General features: G+C 40.4%; 1 protein-coding gene across 1 annotated transcript in view; it reads left to right on the forward strand.

Moving 5' to 3' along the window:
• Positions 1 to 16040, forward strand: part of SPTLC2 (serine palmitoyltransferase long chain base subunit 2) — a 78385-nt gene that overhangs the window by 26192 nt on the left and 36153 nt on the right. Inside the window, exons 7-9 of the mRNA XM_048306884.1 lie at positions 2783 to 2888; positions 3716 to 3935; positions 5826 to 5952. Coding sequence (XP_048162841.1) covers positions 2783 to 2888; positions 3716 to 3935; positions 5826 to 5952 — 453 coding nt within the window. The remainder of the gene's footprint in view (positions 1 to 2782; positions 2889 to 3715; positions 3936 to 5825; positions 5953 to 16040) is intronic.

Raw genomic sequence — 16040 nt, forward strand, 5'->3', positions numbered from 1 at the left:
AGGCACCCACAAGAGCTGCTCGCTCACCCTCCCCTGCCACAGCTGGGCAGAGGAGGGAAAAGGAAAAAAAAAATCAACGAATGCTTCATGAGTGAGATAAGGACTGGGAGAAACACTTCAAGGGCAAAACAGGCTCAACTTAAGCTGTAAAGTGAATTTATTACTAACAGAATCAGAGGAGGATAATGAGAAGTAAAATAAGCCCTTAGAACACCTTTTCCTCCCAGCCCCTCCCTCCTTCCCACCGACAGCACAGGAGACAGGGCCTGGGGGTTTGGTCAGTTCATCACTGAGATTGCCTTCTGCTGCTCCAGGACAGGAGTCTTCCCCTGTGAGGCCGTGGGTCCCTCCCATGGGAGACAGTTCTCCTGAACTTCCCTGGCGTGGGTCCTCTCTCACGAGCAGCGGCCGCACCGCCCCTGCTGCAGCGTGAGCCCCTCCCACGGGCCCACAGCCCTCCCAAACTGCTGCGCCGGGGCTCTCTCCTTCCTCGGGGTGCAGTGCTCCAAGGACAGGCTGCTCCAGCCTGGCAGCAGGGCCCTCTCGCTCCAGCGGGTCTCCCACTGGATCACAGCCTCCTCCAGGCATCCACCCGCTCCGGCACGGGCACCTCCCCCACGGGCTGCGGGTGGATCTCTGCATCCCCCGTGGATCCCCACGGGCTGCGGGTGGATCTCTGCATCCCCCGTGGATCCCCACGGGCTGTGGGTGGATCTCTGCATCCCCCGTGGATCCCCACGGGCTGCAGGGGCACAGCTGCTGCACCATGGGCTGCACCACGGCCTGCAGAGGAACCTCGGCTCCGGCGCCTGGAGCACCTCCTGCCCCTCCTTCTGCACTGACCTTGGTGTCTCCATGTTGTTTTCCCTCACATGTTCTCACCTCCTCCTCTTCTTTTGACTAGAATCAAAAACCTTGTGACTTCGTTTTGATTTTCGTCTTAAATATGTCATCGCAGAGGTGTTACCAACCTCTCTCATTGGCCCAGTTTTGGCCAGCAGCATGTCCATCTTCAGAGCCATCAGCCATTGGCTCTGCCAATGGTGGAAGCTTCCAGCAGCTTCCTCGCAGGAGCCACCTTTGTGGCCCCCTTGCTACATAAAACCAGGCCGTGCCAAACCAATACATAATGTATTTGTAAATTTTGGTTGCTGAGCAACATCACAAAAGTTTTGCATTCAACTTCTGCATTTGTATAGACATACTTCTGAACATTACATCCAGTTGCAGAATTTCAGAGAACATTGGTGACAAACATAGTTCTGGCTATGAGGAGAAGGACTTAGAAGCTGCTGTGATGAAAAATAGATGATTTGTCAGCATGGGGTACAAATTAGCACTGGAAATTGGGGAATATTCTAGAAACATTCTAGATGGTGGGTTTCTGTGGAAGAGAATGTAATGGCAGATTAGAATCAAGGCAAAATGCAAACAGTGGTCTTGGCCTGTCAAGATGATGTTCAGTTCATATTTCTGTATGTGTTCTCAGTCTTACTCTTGTTACACTCTGTGCTGCCTTTTTAACGTCATTTTCTCGAGATGTTAATGGCTTCATTCATACTCAGATTTTTAGAAGTGGGAGGGAGGGGGGAATGAAAAATTCCCCTGAAATTCCATGTTCAATGTTTTTATTTTTTTCCTGCTTTATTCTGTAGTTTGTCTTTTTTATTAAGGTCAGACTAATCTTCCCCTCCTTCCTGAAAAATCAGAGTAGAAGTTTATTTTCCATTGTTTTCCCTAACTGCACTAACCTTGTCTTTCCTTCATTGAGAGACCTGTTGGAGACAGGGACTACACTGCAGATTTCTTCATCGTTGACTTTCTTAATGCTAGCTGTCCTTTAACAGTCCATTAACTGACCTACTTTGCTGTGTAGTTTTTAGTCTAGATCTAGTTCACAAGTTCCTCTTGCCGCTACAACTGCCCTAGTCTACCAATGCTCTTTTCATTTAATGTGTGCTCTTTTTCATGCCCTAGTGTTTAGATCTGTCTCTTGCTCAGCACTTGGCTTTTATGCTTTGATTAATCCCATCTTCACTCCTTTCCTCAGTTTTTTTTCAGGACTGATTCCACGTGTATGTATTTGTTCCCATTACTTAGGTCTCTTAGGACTCATGTCAAGTGTTTGTAGCCAAAGTTAGTAAGATTTCAGAATACATTTCTCCTAACAGCTTCATCTGTCTAGTTTCTGATATGCTGAACATTGTCCGCTTTCCTACACTGGTGGTTCTCTTTTTTCCCTTTTCTCCTTTTGGTTTAGAAGCTTCCTGTTCCACACTTCCAATACCTTCAGTTGTAAACAAAGGAAAAAAGTACACTTGCCCTGATTCTTTTCCTGCACTCTGGTCTATCTTCTACTTATCTTTAATTGATTATCCTTGAACTTGTTGTGTTCTAGCTCTCTTCTGTTGTTCTGTTCTGAATTATTTCTATCCACAAGGACATTCTTACTACCTAAATTGCCTTCTCTTTTCATCAGAATGAGATATCTTCCTTTTATCTTTTTTTTTTCCCCCCGCTTTCTTTGTTTGTGCCTAATGTTCTAACTTCTGTTTTAGTTTAGAATGATGAAATTCTTCCTTGGAGTTCATACAGTTACCTATTCCCTTCAAGCTCATCCATGGGCCTGTAGGTAGATGAAGCCTGTGCTTATTGACTTATGTATGGTCTGTCCTCCACCCTGGAGCAATTTGTGCCTTTCTGGAGTATTGCTGTCTTTAGTCATGTCAAAGCTCAAGCTAGTAGCTGTTTTGGTACCATTTAACAGTAATTTCTGGCGCAGATATGCAAAGCCTGGAGAAGCTGCTCAAAGATGCTATTGTGCATGGGCAACCTCGTACACGGAGGCCCTGGAAAAAAATTCTTATCTTGGTGGAAGGAATATACAGGTACAAACTATTCTTTATATTCCTAAGACCCTCCACATGAGATCTAAATGCTTAGTTTTTGGGTTTCTTTGCCAAATCAAACTATGAATATTGTCACTTCATAGTTATTTCATTAGTCTCATCTGTGAATTAAATTACACTGTGTATGTCTCACATCCTGGGCTTTCTGTTGCTAGAACTATAGCTGCACCTGGTGTTATCACGTTTCCCACATCCTGATTAGATTGTAGAAATTAATTAATCAAAACGGATTATTTTTCTCAGAGCCGAGGTCTTAAATTGCTTGTCCATTTCATTCTTTCTGTGCTCATTAGATTATGCTAGTGTGAATGGAATTGCACAATTTAAAGTTTTTGCGAAGAGTGAATAGGAGCAGTAGGCATAGCTATGTTAGGCATTTAAATCATGGTGACTTTCAGCACAAAATGGGGTGTTTTGGAGTGTTACTAATGGGAGCCTAGTCAGTTCTTAGAAGCATCAGGTAAGTAGATGTCAAGTCAGAATACTGACATTAGGGTAGAAGTAAAATTGAGATAATTTTATAAATGAATTATCACTGAACACATTCCTGTGCCCTAAGTTACTGTTGCTGCTACTGTTTAGTCTGTATGTCAGTATCCCAGACATGCTGAACAGGTAGAAAGTAGAGATCTGGGCCCCAGGTACCAGGAGGAGAGGTGCATCTCTGCAGACTGTGATGTGTCTAGCAAATTTTAGGTGTTTGTAATTACTGAAAGAGTGAAGAAATGAAAGCTTAGTGACTTTAGGCTCTATAAGGTGGTCCCAACTATGAAATCAACTTATACTGAATTTTTGTTTCTTAACAGTATGGAGGGATCCATAGTCCGTTTGCCTGAAGTGATTGCCCTTAAGAAGAAGTACAAATCCTATCTGTACCTTGATGAAGCTCATAGTATAGGTGCCCTGGGTCCCAGTGGCCGGGGTGTAGTGGAGTATTTTGGACTCAGTCCTGAAGATGTGGATGTTATGATGGGAACATTCACCAAAAGCTTTGGAGCTGCAGGAGGATACATTGGGGGCAAGAAGGTAAAAAGCTGGGAATCTCACGGTTGGTGGTGAAGTCCATTTCAGACAGGTGGTGGAACTCTTCATTAAGCATTTCAAAGTTAATCTACTCATCAAGTACCCTACTGTCCATTTGTTTCATAATTTTACATACTGTCTAATACTGTGAAAGTCTGCAGTGCAGAAGAGTCTAGTCTAGTAAAATACCTCATAATCATTTAGGTCTCACATGATGATCTCATTTTGCAGAGTGTACAGTAGTGATGTAATATCTTTCTAGGAACTGCTAGGAGCCAGGAAGCTGGGATTTCTTGATGTTACTTTTAATGAGACTTGAAGGAAGAATGCCAAAAGCTTAAGTTTTTCAACCTGTTTGGAGGAAGATCCTCTTAGATTGGTCTGGTAGAATTGATTTCCCCATGGTGCAAACAGTTTGCTTTCTGAAAAGACATCTTTTCCGTTTTTCTTTTTTGGCTGGTTGATTGTTTTGGTGTTTTTGTTTATTTGTTTAGGCATTTTGTTTGTTTGGGGTTTTGGGGGCTTTTGAGGGGGGTTTTTTTGGCTACTGTCTCTTTTCCATTGGAAAGTACAGCTAGAAGGTGTTGCCTTTGCCAAACCTCTAATTCTCAGAGGGATAGTGTAGACAATTCCCTTTGTCACCTTTCCTATATCCTAAAATATCTGATCTCATAGATCAGGCTTCTAAGCTTCATTTGAGGGTAAAATTCTATCATTTTCCTACCAGGACAATAATTTTTTACGTATTAATTGGGATAATTACTTCCACCAACCCAAATGGAGATGGAACTTAGAGATATTCCTTGTAGGGTGTTAACTGCAGTTAGATGAAAATTACTTTGACAAGTTCCCCAGAAAAAAACATCATATAAATCTTTTTCCAAAGGTAGTGAGCTAGTGGGATTGACTCCATGGCATAAGGTAAAGCAGCTAAGAGTCCTTTGCAACTGTGTTTTAGCTACTGATTGAGGGATTGCTTCAGAGGTAAGAGGCCTTAAATCTTCTTACCTAGTTTATTTCAAAGTCCCTTTACAACTTCCTTTCATTTAACTCTGGCCCTAGGCAGACAGCCACAGAACACTTCTGCACATTTTTATAATGCATTTGCAGCTTGTGATAGCTACAGAGTTGTCATTATTCATTTTATGGTAGCAAAAGACAGAATCTGTCCTGGCATTCATACTGATGTTTATAATATTTTGGTAGGGTGGTATTTTAGCATGGTTTTATTACCATTAACAAGCAGCCTAGATAAAAGGTGTGTTGGTCCTTTGTTCCTATATGACCTGCTTTTGCCCTCTAGGAAAGATAGCATGTGTTTAACTGTGAAACGCAGAAGGGTTGGGCTGAGGTTCTTGTGCTCTTAAATTACACCTACTGCTTTATTTATATTGTGCTGATGAATGAGAGAGAAGATTTTGTGACCTGTTCCCTTGTTTAGTGGATTTTGGGGGGGAAAAAGTATTTTGAGCATGATCCATAAGCACGTATGGATCCTGCTCCCCACTATTTGATTTTCTGTGTATTCCTACTGTTGTAATGAACACTTTTGAAACTCACCCTGGGCACAGCCTAAGTAATACAAACATAATGCAAACCCTTGTTGCAATCCACTGCTGATGGTGTTAGCTAAACAAGTCTGTCATAGACATTTGTCTCTGATCAACACACATTCTTGCCCTGTGACATTATTATTTGTCATGTCCCTGCTGTTCACATTTCAGCTGTTTATTTCTTGTACTGTTAAATTAATCCTTGAGGTACTTGTTCTCTTATGGGGCATTCTGAAAGAAGTTTTTTGTGGTGCCTTGTTTTATTGTGATTAAAGATACGACAGAAGCATTTCTCTGAGTGCTGGGAAGGCTATGTCTGATGCCTCTTGTGTTTTGCTAGGAACTGATTGATTACCTCAGGACATACTCTCACAGTGCTGCATATGCAACGTCAATGTCACCTCCTGTTGTGGAGCAAATCATCACCTCCGTGAAGTGCATTATGGGTGAAGATGGTACAACTATTGGTGAGTCTTTCTAGCAGTAAGCATGTAGAAACAGGAAGCCAAAAAGAGCTTCTATCACTTTGACAGATAACACATTCAGTGGGCGCTTTCATAATTATCTGTTAGTACACGTATGGTTGGAATTTCTGGATCGGTAAACCAGTTTACAATTCTGCTTGGCAGATCAGCCTAATTACAGCATAAAGAGTTTTCAGCTAGAGGTAAGTCATCTTAGTCTTGTCTAAGACACTATTTTCTTATATTTGCATCTCAGTTAAAGTAAATATGGAAATGTTTCTGAAATCCCTTTTTACTTGGGGAGCTAGAGGTATATTTTTCAAAATCGGTGAACTTAATGGCCTAGGAGAAGAAATTCAGCATATTTGTCTTTATTGCCTTAGTTTTCCTGTTTCATTGTAGAAGTAAAAGGGAAATTTGTACTACTCTCTGGGCATTCAAAGCCATAATGACAAATTCTTGTCTCATTTGATTATGGGGTTGTGGCTTCCTTCTGTTACAGCATGAAATAAATAGCTCTTTAAGCTGCCTTGAAACTGAAATGGTTTGCATGTAGGATACTTTTGCCTCTTCACAGGTAATTAAAAAGTTGTGAGCAGCTTAGACGGGATGCTGGTGTAGTTTGCTGAGGATCTGTTGGAGGCATTTAGAATTCCGACTGCAGTATATATTGAATTCTTGGAGCTTGAGGCATGTGGCCACAAGGTGGTGGTGGTGTATGCTGAAGAAATGAACTGGCTTTTGAACATGCATCATCTGACCAACCAACCTGTTGGATAACTTACAGTGGAAAAGCTCACTGGGGAAATGACTTGAGAATTTTTCTGTTATAATAGGCTTCATTTGGTTTGCTTATATTATCTGAGACCAGGGTTAAGTGCCAGCAGTTGATGTTGGTGGTTGCTCAGTAGACACATCCTCAGTGAGGCAAGTACAGCTGGGCAGCAGCCTGCATTTGTGCTAGCTTTGAGTGCTTCTGAGTGGTCCATGTGAGAGACCTGTACCAAGAGCCAAGAGGTGACTCCCTGCTCTTGAGTACAGATATTAAGCAAGCGTCAAACTACACAAAAAGTTGTCTTGCTGTAGTCTTAAAAGTAATTGTTTGAGCTTTTTATAGCTGATGATTTGCCAACAATCTGTGGTCTGCTTAGGCGTTGCTTGTTTTGGGTTTCTTCCAGTATCTGTTTTGCTTAATGAAACAGGAAGCAAGGAATGTGTAACTGATTTCTGTTTGCAGTATTTAAACTCAGGCATTTTTGTCTCTTTCTGAGGCTACAGTGTGGTATTTGTTCAAGCCAGGAGAATGGAAGTAACTTCCTTTCCAGACTTCTCCTGCCATTATGCCAGTGAGATCCATCTGAGCTGAAAGGCAAACCAGATCAGGAATGAATTTGGCAAAAGATAAGCTCAAAAGATCTTTTTTGTTCTCATGTTGCTTAAAATGCATGTCAAGCTACATCCTGCTAATTTGGTACCAAGAAGTACCAGAATTCTTAGGCACTCTAATGAGAAAATGAGTGGTTTTTGGTGTTTGATAGGTATTTCATTTCGAAGAAGTCTCCGTATGTCCACTTTCTATATGAGCTGTAGCACTTTTCGTAAGTGATGGATTTAACATCTGGATAGCCAGAACCCTGTCAAATCTCAAAGGATTTCTCAGCTACAGGTCTCGTGAAAGTGTTACTGGCTTCTTTAAGCATCTAAGTCAACTTTGAGTTAAGATAAGCACCTCACAGGATGATTTCTGCATGAAAGTGCTTTTCTGTTTATTTTCTGCAGAGTGCTGTTTCCCAGTCATGCGTTTTTTTTAATTGCCTTAAGGCTTTAGAGATAATACTACTTTGTAGACATTTTCTGTGGATGAAGTTGGCGAAAGTTCAATTGGATGAACTGAGCAGCAGGTTAGTGATAGCATGACAAAAGTTTTTCTTTGTTTAAGGGCTTTGGCTGAAAAACTTCTGTTTAGATTCTGTGGAATTACAAGTGGGCTCTGGAGGACCACTGCCTGCAGTTGGTTTGACTGTGAATAAATAAGGAGTAGATGGGTGCTGGTAATAGTTGTTAACTGTGAAAGACAAGTGGAGAAATAGTGTTAAACTGGGTGACTGGTAAGCACCTCTGAATTGACTATGTACTACAAAAATTTCATTGCATTTAAGTTAGTCAAGCTGAATGAATGGATGAAGGAAACTGAGATAGTGCAGTGGTTTTACAAGAGCACAGGAGTGGAGCTGGAATCAGAACAGTAGATGGCTAGCTCCCAACCTCATGTTTTGGACCACAGCTAAATCTTTTAATGGCTTCAAGAATGCTTTCTTGAAAAGAGCCTTTGCGGCTTCTTTGTCTGACTGCTTCTGTTTACCACATACCATGTTGTAAAACCTGCTGTCCTCCATGGCATCAAATTATTGTGGAAATTGTCATGTCAGGTTGAGACAGTCTGTAGCTGAGGAATAAGTAGTAGGAACAGAGTAGTTTTTGAAGATGAAAGGGGTTCTGTATATCATTTTGCAAGAATATGTTAATTATTTTTAGGTTAATTCTAAATCTAAAGAAGCATCTGAAGACTCTAAACTTACAATATAAGGTGGTGTAATTACTAAAACTTTACATAACTAAAAAAAGTGAATGTCTCCTTTCAGATTTTTCCAGCAAGTTGCCAGCAACTAAATAGGATATTAGTAGGAGGCAGCACAGACAAAATACAGATGCTATAAAAAGCTTCTCAACAGAGAATGTAAGATGTGCTTATGTGGAGATGTGCTGCCTGAGTTGGGACAGTAGTTTTCTTGTGTCTTGATTTCTATTCAAATTAATCTGTTAATTCTTTGTAATGTGTATGCATGTACGTGACTAGCAAACTTCAATCACCCTGAAGACAGTTACAGCAGTAGAATTATATATGAATTATCTCTCTCTCTCTCTCTCTCTCTCTCTATATGTATTTTACTTGTTCCTTCATCCAGACTGCAAAAAACCATGCCAACAGCTAAAGCAATGGCAGAGGCACCTTAGGGGTTCTTGGTAGTAGTGTTGCAGTATTGTAGCTCCTCTACATTATCAGATCAATACTCTGTCCTATTTTACTTTGCATGACTTGTCTTGCACTGTAATTGGCTAGAAGACCATCATGGGGTCTTAAACGAAACATACTTGATCTGTGATCCCTTTGAGAATTTCTTCAGAGGAACAGTCATCCTCAAGAGTGTTGAACATGTTGAGCATATAGACTCTTCAGAGAACTCAGGTGACAATGTACATATCTTGTATATCATCACATTTGGCTTTGATATATAGTAGAGCAAGGTGAGCAGGAGAGATGGAGAAGGCTTCTTTCTGCAAAAACCTTTTGGAACTGTTTTCCAATTCAGAGTCACTATGGTTGAAAACTTTAATGAAAAAGTGTTGCAGATGCTTGTCAGCAGTTTGGTGAATGTTGCTCTTGCTCTGTTCAGCCACAAAATGAATGAATTTCATATAGTTTTGTAGATAAAGGAGCTTTTTAAACAATGATAATAAAAAGACACAATAAGCAGTCTTTTCAGGGTCATACTACATATACACAAAGATGACAAATTAATTCTTGGAATGGAGTTCTGGAAAGCTGTAGCATAGAGCCACTTGATTCTTGCTGTTATTTAACTTGACTGTAGGGAAAATGAGACAGCTTGGGTCTTGTCATGGTAAATGAGACATTGTTTTGATTTATGATGTTAAGTACTTGGCCTGTCGTGATGAATTTTTCAGCATCAATGGTTTGGTTTGAGTTGAAAGCTGGATTTTTTGCCACTACAGTCTCACTAGGACTGGGAATCCAGCTGGCTTCTTTCTGTTATTTACATGAGAGCCAATGATACATCCTGTACAACTGGAGTTCTGTTATCACTGTAGCTCTTCAGGACCCAGCCTGTTTGTTGCCCTGATAACATTGCTGGGGGCACGTGGAAGAAAATCATAAGTAACCCAAGTGAGATTCAGGCAAATCAAAACATGCAAAGTGAAACCAGTCTAGGGACTGGTTAAGCACCTTCAGAGCTGAAACTGAGTTTGCTCTCCTGTGTACTAAAACTGAAGATCAGCCTTAAAGCCAGGTGTCCTTTAAGTTTGAACTACAGCTGGCAGTACTAATGACTTGTAAAAGAGGTGAACTACTTCTTTCCACAGACCTTAACTCAGTAATAGTAATTATACCTGTTGACATTTGTAATGAGTTTACTGACTTCCATGTGAGTTTTAGGAGGCAAATATCCCACACCTAATCACAGCACCATACATAGCATGCATAGAATGAGTTGTGGATAGACCTTGCCCAAGATGGCTCTTAAATTTTGAGTGAATGTTGTCTTGAGCACTGTATAGAAATGAAGGATTATTATCCAACACAGTTCAGTGGAGGCAGCAGGTGCATTGGCCATCCCAGCTGCTAAACTGTTGGAAACTGCTCTTTGGAGGCTGGTCAGTCAGCAGCACACAGTCTGATTGGTATTTTTCTCAGCACCTCAGTTGTGAAGAGCCAGTAATTGACTCCACCTCATCAGTGAAAACATTAAAAAAAAAAATTCTACTCTTGCCATTGCTATGTGCAACAATATTGAGTGAGTTAAATCAGAGAAGGTAGTTAAGCCAATTATAACCAGAAGTAATAAGAACGTACAGCTGTCTTGGCAGAGAATTGAGCATAACTGAGCTGTTCAGAATTCAGGACCATTGTTATACTGTCAATATGCCCAGGGAGAAGCATGCTGGGGCGGGAAACTAAACCAAACAAAGCTCAGATGGGCTGCTTAAATTCTGGAGGAGAAAAGACTGCAATTAGTATTTTAACTTCCATGTGGTTAATCAGGCCCTCACATGAAGAAAGGACCTCAGCAGTTCAATCATCTGCCTAATCAGTAAGTTTCTTGAAGTTGGACATTTTGTAACATTACCTTTTTCTTTCCAAAGACAAACCACAACTATATGCACGTACAAACATAAGGAGTAATAAAGGAATAGCCCATGTTTCAGCACCTGGACCTGAATTTTAAGTAGCTTATGGTATATTTATAAATGAAGTCTGTACTTTGCCATTCATTGCCAGCAGTAGATCCACAAATGGAAGCAGTGACTGCTGTTGTACTCCAAGGGGGAAATACTCCTTCTGCAGGCTGATGCTGAAAACATTCAATTATCATTAAAATCGGTTCATTTGAATTTCCTCCAATAATGCACTTGTTAATGAGGTGTTAAATTATCACCTTGGGAACCTGGGGACCAGTCAAAACTAATTTGAGCAAAGTGAAATTTTTTTTGTTGCTGCCCTTGAGAATCTCAAGCTGAGCTGGGAAACTGTTGGAAAAACAAATACTCTGGGGGTCATAAAGAGAGTTTCCTGCTTCTCTCCAGGGGTCTAACAGTTTTAAACATCATTCTCTGTATTTGTACTTCCAGTTGAGGATCTTTTAAATCCAGCTTGTTGCTGCACCCCTACCTGCCTCCCACAGAGTATGGCAAGCCTCCAGAAAAATTGCTTTAACCTGGGCTGGGCAGGAGAAATCTTTCAGCTTTTGATGCTTTGAAGAGTGTTTACAGACATTATCAGAGTTGTGCCCTTTGTGTTGTACACTGAAATGTGAGAATTCTTCAGTGCCTCTTCTTTTGGACTTTATTCAACACTGTGGTGTTTGTACAGAGCTTATAAATCTTTGTAAGTGTACACCTGCTTTGTTCTCGTAACATTCTGGTTCAGAAATATTGCTTTGTTGAAGTAATTTAATTTTTCTTCATTTCTTATACTACATTTGATTTAAAATGTGTATCTTTTTACTCTCAATAGCATATGTGGTGCCAGGTTTTTACAGAATGCTGGTGTGCAGCTACTACAGGGAAAGGAGAAAATACTGGTAGCAGGTTACTAGTATATTGTTAGCAACAGTGCAACTGATACACTTCTAAATTATTAAGGTAACATTAAGATAAAGCATTTCAACAGGAGCAGTCACACATGAGGTGATGTGCACTCTTTCTTTGGGTTAGTGTTAAATAGAGTTCATGGTTCCTGGTGTGGTACATGATTTACTAGAGCAGAGTTTTTAGAAAATACCTGAATGACCCACACAAGCACTGCCTCCTATCATCAGTCCTGGCAACTGCACCAAATTTCTACATATTAAAAATAATACTAGTACTGCAATAGTTTGTGCAGTATAGAGACTTCTGTGAAGACTGTGGTAGAATTGTTTCTATCTTCTTTGGAAACAGGCAGTAGTCAATAATGAAGCCTTTTCTGTGGGCTGTGTTAGGCTATGTGGGAGTTGCAGGCCAGCTGAGCTACTGTCCATGCTTACTTTAGTGGGTTCTGATGGAAAATGTGTTTGGCACAAGGTCAACTCATGCCATTTCCCATCAATGCAGTTGACCTGCCACAAATTCCCAAATGCAGACAATCTTGATAATCTACAATGTGTACTTTTGTCCTGCTAGAGTGCAGATGTTTGCTAATGTTTCAGAATTAAACTTTCTTAGATAGTACAGATTTAATCTTTGAAGGAAGAAGCTGTCTGAAAAACCTGCATGCCAATTAATGTGTTTGAAGACCATATGGCCAGAGGAGAGATTTGAGATTACTTTGAATAAGATTGAGCAGATTCTGTTGCAGTCTAATTTCAGTATTGGGGTTTAGTTCAAGACAAATTGACTTGTCAAGGACAAGATAAACCAACCTGTAGGGCTTCTTTCTGCCACAAGTCAGCTTCTGTTAATGCTCAGGTTATTGCCTAATTGTTGCATAGTGGAAAAGTTGTGGTTACAATACTGCCTGCATGGGGGAAAATGTGTTACAGAGTATGCATGCTTCTCAAGTTCATGTTGGCTAGCAGCTCCTAATATTTCTTAACTGTTTGTCCATGGACAGTGGGATTGAAAAAAAAAAAGAGAAAGAAAAAAGGCATCAGTAAAATACTTCTGAAGCTTTTTAAGACTTTCAAGCTTGCTTTCCAGCTGGTCAGCTTAATACTGTATCATATAAGTGTGTTGGCAAACTCAGTCTCTAAGTGGGCAGTGGAGAACTCATTTGTCCTGCAACTAGCATCTCTAGAACTAAGTACTCTGTGCAAACAGATGTGTAACTCTTGCAGAAGAACTGTACCAAGAGCTGGAAGCAAAATGTTTAGTACCTCCAATCTGAAATACAGCTTGTCTTTTCTAGGATTATAGCTATATTCCTGACAAGTATCTTTTTGTTCAGGACCTGGCATTGTAGAGGCAATTGTGGGTTTTATATGCACAGCTTTGATCTTTCCAGGATCCCTGGAAAACAGAGCTGTGCAGGAAAAACAAGTCTGTAAATGTCAAAGGAGAGGCAAGGTCTCCAGGGTTTGGGCCTTTTCAGGCACAAAGCCTACTCTTCCACCTCACTGCAGTTCCAGGTGGCAGGATACCAGGAGCTTCTTGCCAAATACAACTTACTAACATGGGAAAGCTCAACACCCTTCCTGTTGAAATTATTGCAGAGTTTTAGGGTAAATCTGAGAGCACACTGTGGAAGGACAAGTATGGCTACTATAACAGATAACACAGGTAGATGTGAGCAGCTCTGACTTGGTGGGAAACTTCCAGGCTATAGTTTTTATCATGAGATAACTTGGCTATAAGCATCTTTGACGTCAAAGGAGAAACTTGAAATGTTGTACAGGACCTCTTATTGAATGGATCAAAGTCTTCACAGAAAGATGTATGAAAATGTGTTCTGTGAAAGATTGAGGTGCTGCCTTCTCAATAACTTCATACATAAGCTTCCTACTGAAAAAAACAAACCAAACCAACTCGTTCAGAGTGAAAGTTTGTAATTTTAGGACACATTAGTAAAGAGCACATACACACTTGCAGCATCCTGTCTCTCCCACTGTGCCTCTTCTTAGGTGAAATCTGTAGCAATATTATATTGGGAGGTATATCAAAGTCCGGTTGAAGTACAGAAAGAACTTTGGAACTTAATGTGCTCCATTCCATAAGGTCCCATTTAGTACCACTGATGAAAGTAGGTGTTGAGGACTATTCTGTTCACTTTCTTTATCCCTTAAAGGATTCTTCTACCAAGAGACATAGTTAGAAGGTAGTCTGTCTGCCAGGCTGCTTTTCTGGATTTTCAGACTAACACAGAGATAAATACTTCTCATAGTACTTTACAGTATCAGTTACTGGTCAAAGCGTACTTCTCTGTAGGATCTCATTATTATCTCAAGCTCATGGAGCCTATTTCGTAGCACTCTTGGCATCATTTCTTTATAGAGCTGACTTCTGTTCAGTTTGGCCAGAAGATGGTACTTCAGTGTTTATGGCGGCCACCTCCCAAAGGAGTTTGCCAAGGAGTACAGTAGTCAGACGCATCCTACCCTTCAGGTGATACCCCCTCAGGGATACCTCACTATCCAGGTAAGAGAATGGATGCCCTAGCTCTATTTGTTGCTTTCTAGATGAAGCTGATTATTGGCTATTTCTAACCAAAGGTGGACACTTTATAGCTGGCTGGTGTGTCTTTTCCAGTGAATGACAAGCCTTGCTGTGCTAGAACTTGAGCATTAGTCCAGATGCTTCAGCAGCAATGCTATTAGAAGCTTTTAAGGTGTTGACATGGAGTGTGACCAATCAGCTGACTTTTGCTGAATGCTGTTTCTTGCACTTAGAGCATTCCTATCTGATTTTATATTTAAGGGCAGCACTTCAGTATGTGGCTAATGCAGCTGTAGGGAATGGGGGAGAAGATTGTTGCTAGTCAGCTGCAGTTAATTTGCACTGTTTCTTAGTCTACCTTATTGCCTGTGATTTATATGATGTACAAATCCTTCTATTTGCCTGAACTGGCATTGAGTTTTAGAAGAACAGATTAAGGCCTATGGATGTTGTAAAACCTTGTGCTTTTATACTGGTTTGATGTAAAACTAAAAAAAAATGCAGGAAAAAATAAATCTAATTTTTATGACTAGCTAGCAAGAGTTCTATAGGGAAGCTAGTGTGTTAAAGCTCAGTCAGAAGAGCTACCAAATTACTGCTCTAAAGTTGAATACTTGGCTGTCTTTCCAGTCTATGAATTCCATTGTGAGCTCCTTAAAGATGTGCCTAATGGCAGGATAAATATACAGGCAAACTAAATGTTAGTTAATAAATAATAACTTTACCATTAAACCACACTGACTATACTTTGCTGCATTTCCCTGAAGACTATTCTTGTATTTGAGAATTTTAGGGGAAAATTGTTCTGTTTTTTTCCTGAACACAATGGAGCTAATTCTTTTTTTCCGAGTTTGATTTTGGGAGGTGTTCCCTGTTAACACAGGGCATTCAGTGACATTGGTTATGGTTGTCAGACTCTTCATCTTTTCTAACCCTACAGCTTTGGCTATAACCTGTGTTGTATGCAGTCATTTTTACCGGATTTCTATACTTTTCATTTTCATAATACTTCATACTTGTGCATTCTTTCTTCATTATGTTTTGAGAAAAGTGAGCACAGTTTGGAGTAGAAGGTGCTACATGACCACTTTGGGATTTTTTGTTTGGTTTTGTTGGTGGGGTTTTTTTTGGTGTGGTGTTTTTTTGTTTGTTGGTTTGGTTTGGGTTTTTGTTTGGTTGGTTTTTGGGTTTTTTTTTGTTTGGTTGGTTTTTGGGTGAGATTTTCTCCATTAGGAAGAAGGTGCTAGTAGCTTGTAGCCTGTTGATTTTGAATATGATGCCCTAATATCCTGGTTGAGTCCGTAGATTTTGGTATTTAATTAACTTGGAAATTTTACTACCAAAGGAAACCTTTGGAAAGTGTTATGTAGATAAAAAAATATTCCACTACAAGTGTTTGTGTTGTCTTGGGATTCGTTCTTTTGACAATTCATCACGAGGTGAAGGATTTGCATGTCTTCATGGAAGCTCTGTAGATACCTGGTAAACAAGGGGAATTACACTGTGTTCTGGGAAGTGGATGTGTAGGATCTGGGGGTTTTGATAGTTCTTTTGTAATGGCATTTATTGGAATGGTGGAAGACACTGCTGCTGCTTAGGCGTGGTCTTGGATCCATGTGGTGGTCTTCATAAGACAGCTTAAGTTTTGGGTTTGATGTATT

This window comes from Corvus hawaiiensis, chromosome 6 (assembly GCF_020740725.1).
Source record: "Corvus hawaiiensis isolate bCorHaw1 chromosome 6, bCorHaw1.pri.cur, whole genome shotgun sequence".
Taxonomy (NCBI): Eukaryota; Metazoa; Chordata; class Aves; order Passeriformes; family Corvidae; genus Corvus; species Corvus hawaiiensis.